The following is a 6325-nucleotide window of genomic DNA, read 5'->3' as shown; positions in this document are numbered from 1 at the left end:
CTGGTAAGAGATTTATTCTTAATGGCAGAGGCTGGATTCACAAAGGCTTGGAAAACTCATTGTTCCTCACAGGAGACCACAGTGGAACAAGAACTCTTGAGAAAAGTCATGTGTAAAACCAAATTTTCTAGACTATAAAGTTTCACTTCTACCCAGATTGCTGCAATTTTTAACCATTATGAATGCAATCTTTCAAAAAGAGTCTCCTACTTCCCTGACTACATAAAGAAAATGGATTGAAGGGGGTGGAGGAAACAAGTGAAATAGGTGAGGGAACTTAAGAGGTACAAACTCCAAATTATAAAATAAGTAAAAGGGGACTGGGGACAAAAAATAAATATATAAACTTTTAAAAATAAGTAAATCATGGAATTATATAACATAGGAAATATATTCAATAATATTGGAATAATTCTGCATGGTGACAGTTGGTAACTACACTTATCATGTACTGTATAAAATATTAAATCACTAATGATGTATACCAGAAACTAATATAACATTGTAAGCCAATCATACTTCAATTTTAAAAAATTCTTTTAATTTTACATTAAAAATTTACATATGCTTAGAAAAAGAAAAGAAGGTGGATATAAAACCCTAATTTATAACTCAAGGTCATCACTGTGGATATTACTAACACCTAAAATTCTGGGAGTTGGTGATGGACGGGGAGGCCTGGCATGCTGCGATTCATGGGGTCGCAGAGTTGGACACGACTGAGCGACTGAACTGAACTGAACTGAATGGCTAATGGCTAATGTTATGCTCTTAGGAACCAGCAAGGCGCACACAGCAGGTCTGCTCGGCAGGTCTCCTTCTGCTTGGCTCAAGGCCCCCTCCTTCTCTCCCTTGCTGTGTGGTCCTCAGTGGTTGCTGTCAGCCCACAGTGTCTTTGCCACCAACAGACACTTCCCAGACTCCTGGGTTGAGCAAAGTGAGGGACACATGGAAGAAAGGATTGGGAAATAAATGCAAAGACCACTCAGCTCTTGGGGAACCAGCCGTGAGTCGAGGCACAAAGCCCACTGTGGGATGCAGAGGATTCTGTTTACTTCCTGCCCATTAGCTGAGCTCCAAAGTGAACATTTACACACACACATGCTTCCCACAGCCTCCACCTGGACCAGAGGCCATCAGCAAAAGTGGCTTCAAACAAAGGCCAAGTGACCAGACAAGGCTGGGCCACTTCTAAGAGTCCTGGGAAAAGGACACAACTCCCGGCAACACCTCCCCTCTCAGGGGAAGGGACTGGGTGAACCCACTCTGGCTCTCTGAGGTCACCCCACTTACACAGCAGCAATGGAGACCTCACCTTTCAGAGAGAAGCACTGATGACCTGGGGAGGTGGTCTCTGTGACTCAGGCCCAGGCAGAGGCTTCAGGCTCCTCCTCTCCACCCTGAGGGCCCTGGGCAGGCAGAGACCTGTCCTCCCCACCCACAGTACCCGTGGAGGTGCACACAGGGGCCAGGGGTGCTGGGAGCTCTCCGGCTGTTCTGTTCTAATTAGGGGTGACCGGCAAGTGCTCCTTAGCCTGGTACTTGTTTCTCTGAGGGGTAGAGATACTCCTCAGTTCTCAAAGGACAGCCCATGGAATTCTCCAGGCCAGAATACTGGAGTGGGTAGCCTTTCCCTTGTCCAGGGGATGTTCCCAACCCCGGGATCAAACCCAGGTCTCCCTCATTGCAGGCAGATTCCTTACCAGCTGAGCCACAAGGGAAGCCCTTCTCATAGGACAGAGGTTTTCATATCTCAAAATCCTAAAACCCTAAAAGCCTCACTCTGGACTGGCGTCACCCTGCTTTCTCCCACTGGGGCTGCCAGGAGTACCTGGGAGGCCCTGCTCGTGCTGTGGGTGGAAAGACCGCACTTCTTGGGATCATGGATGATCCACAGGGCATTCTGTGCACCTGAGGGATTAAAAGAGGGCCGGAGATCAAAAAGGAAACATGTTTGTGTTTTAGAAAATCCTGGGCTGAGTTTAGATCTTCCACCATCTAAAATATAAAGAGTAACAAGCAGTACAGATTGATCACAACACGGGAAGTTGCTTCATAAAATCAATTATTTAACTAACTAGCACTGCTACTAGTACTAGCAGTACTGCCACACAGATGAGCCCCTAAATTTAAACTCCCCACTTCTCCGCCATGACCACCCAGAGACCAACCTCCTGAAAGGGCCCAGGGCTCTACCAGTTGCACGTTATGCAGCCCCAGGCCTGGCCTTCCTGGACCCCAGCAGGAAGTATTAATGGGGCTGGACAACTTTGAAATCAACACTCCCAGCACCACAGTGGGGAGGATTCCATCTCAGGAAGAACCCCAGATCCTGTGGCCTCTCTCTCTATGTCTGTTTCTCCCATGAGCTGCCACAGCCAAGACCCAGAACTCATATTAGAATGGGATCCATCCAAGGCTTAGTGACCCCACTCAAGGGGCTAACAGCCCAGAACAGCAAGAAAAACCAGTAGCTCAGTTCAAACCCAGCCACATGGGCTCTGCTTTGAACCCACCTGACTTTAAGACTCTTTTGCATCTGGTACCAAAGAGAAACTAGAGAACCAGGGACAGCAGGAAGAGACCTGCTCCAGGATATGATCCAGCATTAAACCCTGAGGCCACTCATCCAACCAGGCACCTGGCATGAGCCACAGGCAGACACTGAGGCCCCAGGGTTTCCTGATAAGAATTCATGAGAGCTCTGCTGTGTGAGGTCAGGAAATCCTGCACAAACAGGCCACACCAGCTTGCCACCTGTGTATTTCAAACAGACTTACTGTGACTATGCGGAAATTCCATGACTAGGACAGCTGCACACGGGACAAAGAAGGGCTGGGGCAGCCTGACGGGCTCCTGCTCCCTCTCCCACTCCTGTCCTTCACAGGGCACTGCAGTAGCTAGGTGGTCAGTACCCTCTCAAAGGCGGCACCCTGCTCCACATACCTGTCCCACCCTCTGGCACAATGGCCAATCCTCTTCTGAAATCAGTGAGAACTCCATCCCCCAGGGCCATCCAGTCACCTGGGAGCTGACGGATACTCTGGTCTCTCCAGTTGTGTGGGGTGGACTTCACCTGCCCAGCTGCCCACTGCCCACAGTGCCCTTCAGTCCAGCGCAGCCTTTAAACAAGAGCCACACCTCCCACCTGTAAACCACCTGGCCCACCCACCACACCCCCAACACAATGGACTGAGGACAGCTCACACCTTCTCCACATCCTCCATCCCTTTCACAGCACCTGCATCTTCCACCCGTCCTGCCCTCACACACTCACACGCCGCCCGTGTCCCTAAGGCAGCGCTAAGGGACCACGGAGAGCACGAGCCCCCCAGGGGGGGTCTGCAGCAGACCCCCAGCAGGCTCAGCCAGAACAGGGGGCTGACGGCACTGTGTCCCCAGGTGGATTGTCCTCTGGGGGATCTTGACCCAGGATCTTCAGGGTCACAGGGGTCACTGACCTCACAGCTTTCTGCCTCTGGTTTGCCCTGCACATTCCCTCCTACACCCTCTGCCAATGCCAGGATACCAGGATCCCCCTTCAACCAGGAATCTGCTCCCACAACCAGGGAAAGAAAGCAGCATGGAGGGTGCACAGAATTCACGGTGAAGCTGGAGCTCCTCCCCACAGGGCCTTTGCTCACACTGCCAGCCCACGGGGAAGGGGGCAGCCTGGGGAAAGGTGTGCTCTTAGAAGTTCTGGGCAGCTATGGTCCAGATGCTGGGTTCTGTTCCCCTGGAAGAGGAAAGGCGATGATATCTTCTTAGAGAAGCATTTATCAGATGTGACCTGGTCAAGGTAATAATTTTTACCTTGTTAAACTATAACAAAGCGCCATAAAAGGTACTTTATTCTGGGCTCAGGTCCAAATTACCTTCCTCTAAATCACAGGGCACATATTGCCTGAGGCTGTTGGAATCTTCTTTTGGTCAAAGATCAGTCAGCCTTTATACTGAACACCAGGAACTTTCTACCATAATATAAAATGTCTTTTATTTCAAGGCCATCCTTCCACAACACTCTTTAACCAGTTAAAAGAACAGTAACCCCTGGAGTCCAGTTCTCGCCATTCTAAAGATGAATACAACCTCTGAGCTCTATCGTGTTTCCATGAGGGTTTATCCTCAGACCTTAGACCCCTGGCTCTCCCCACTGGTCCCTTCCACCTCAGTACAGAGACACATACACCAAAAAGCAGTGCACAGTATGAAAATCTTTTACCTCCAGAAATGTAAACATTCCCCAAATTAAATAGGATTTCCAGTAACACTTTATGACTGCTTTCATTAAGGAAGGCTCCTGTGCATCCTTCTGGGCTCGCTTCACTTCTTGATCCCAGTACCTGTGATACAAAACAAAGCACAGTAAAGAACAGTGTGTCCACCAAAGGGAAAATGGGAGAGGGACAGAGGGGAAGATAAGCCTTCACTACAGGGCACTCTATGGCTGCCCCATAGATGCTGGCTAACTGCTCACAGGGCTCCTAAAAGATAAGCAGTGCAGACTCTGAAGCACCAGAGAAACAGGCCTTGAGGCAAAAGTTCCAGATTCTGGAAACAAGTTCCTGCCAAGATTTGCTGGACTCACAGGTCACAAGCAGCTCAGGTGGGCAGACTCCCTCCTCCAGGGACCCCACCTACGGGGATAGAGCTCGGCCTCCAGGGCCGTGGCTGTGGGCTCCCTCCATGCCCACAGATGCACAGGGAACGCGGGCCTCCAAAGTGGGCTAAGCCCAGGGTCAACTGAGTGGCTGAGCGTGCAGTGTCAGGAGAGGAGTCTCAGAAGAACCCAGAGGAAGGCAAAGCCTCCCTCAAACCTTTAGCCCCACGTGGAAATTCTCACTCTTTCTCCCCTTCTCCCTGATGTCTGTGCTCACCCTTGCAGCTCTTCTCCGAGGTGCTGGGAGCGATCTTCTGGAAGCACCGAGTACATGTCATCTGGTTCTAATTTCCGTTTGTGACCAATTTTAAACAAGGGGTTTAGCCACCTGTTAAAAATTAAAAGGAGAGTGACATATATCCAAATTACACATCTCTAATTAGAAACCTACATTCATGGACATTGTTAAAAAAAGTCTACATTTTAAATATATAAAGATATGGGGAAAATTAGATATATGCTTACAAACACACATACATTCTAGGTATAGGAAAGTCATGCTGGCTTATATATTACATAATTAAAGCAGCCTCTTTGTGGCCTACTGAACATACATTGTACATCTGCTTTAATTATTAAGAAAAAAAATGTTTAGAAATCAAATAAAGTAACAGTGGGTCAGGCATGCAGAATAGAGCCGAATGGCCATTGTGGGTAAGGCTGCAGATATGTTCCTGTATTACTGAGGACTTAAATCTTCTGAAATGTATCAGATTGAAGGATACCTACATGCGCTGCTGCTGCTGCTGCTGCTAAGTCCGACTCTGTGCGACCCCATAGAAGGCAGCCCACCAGGCTCCCCCATCCCTGGGATTCTTCAGGCAAGAACCCTGGAGTGGGTTGCCATTTCCTTCTCCAATGCATGAAAGTGAAAAGTGAAAGTGAAGTCGCTCAGTCATGTCCGACTCCTAGCGACCTCATGGACTGAAGCCCTCCAGGCCCCTCCATCCATGGGCTTTTCCAGGCAAGAGTACTGGAGTGGGTTGCCATTGCCTTCTCCCCTACATGCACTAGTGGTAAAGAATCCGTCTGCTAAAGCAGGAGATGTAAGAGATGCTGGTTCGATCCCCAGGTTGGGAAGATTCCCTGGAGAAGGAAATGGCGACCCACTTCAGTGTTCAAACCTAGAAAATCCCATGGACAGGGGAGCATGGTGGGCTCCAGTCCATGGGGTCACAGTCGGACATGACTGAAGTGTCTTAGCACCAGTAATATTCAAAGAAGTTGCAAACTTGAGGTCTCAAGGTCTCCTTAGATCAGTTGTCAACACAGAGAAGTTTTTACAGGGAGTTATCTTATGGACACAACACCCTGAGTCTAACAGGCTCTGGACCCGGAACTACTTACAGTCCTGTCAGACTCCCCTCAGCCAGAACACTCATGTGAGCCTCTTTCTGAACCCAACCTTCTGAAGACAACCTCAAGATAAGTAATAGCTTCCCAACTAAAATGCGATTGATTCTTCTTATGGTCCTCCTCGGCATCACTCTCGGGAAAATTCATTTATTTTTAAAAGTAACATTCAAACATCCAAAAGGGCTGGAATTTTACTGATTGTTGGATCTGTCACCATCAGCCTCAGTTGGGGAATAAATATTGCTCACCAGACTTTCAGGGAACTTTAGCTGACAATATCACCAAACTACGGTTTAATTCCACCATGCC

The 6325-nt window shown here is 48.8% G+C and overlaps 1 protein-coding gene across 1 annotated transcript in view; it reads right to left on the bottom strand.

The window, feature by feature from the left end:
- LOC104982228 (multidrug resistance-associated protein 4-like) overlaps window positions 1–6042 on the bottom strand; it is an 84877-nt gene extending 78835 nt beyond the window's left edge. Inside the window, exons 1-3 of the mRNA XM_010831563.1 lie at window positions 6008–6042; window positions 4878–4988; window positions 4223–4343 (exon numbers count right to left, since the gene is read on the bottom strand). Coding sequence (XP_010829865.1) covers window positions 4223–4343; window positions 4878–4988; window positions 6008–6042 — 267 coding nt within the window. The remainder of the gene's footprint in view (window positions 1–4222; window positions 4344–4877; window positions 4989–6007) is intronic.
- Between the last annotated feature and the right edge of the window lie 283 nt (window positions 6043–6325).

Source organism: Bison bison, unplaced genomic scaffold (assembly GCF_000754665.1).
Source record: "Bison bison bison isolate TAMUID 2011002044 unplaced genomic scaffold, Bison_UMD1.0 scf7180017864527, whole genome shotgun sequence".
Classification (NCBI taxonomy): Eukaryota; Metazoa; Chordata; class Mammalia; order Artiodactyla; family Bovidae; genus Bison; species Bison bison.
The sequence above is the reverse complement of the archived record's forward strand: the minus strand, read 5'-3'. Positions and strand labels throughout refer to the sequence as shown.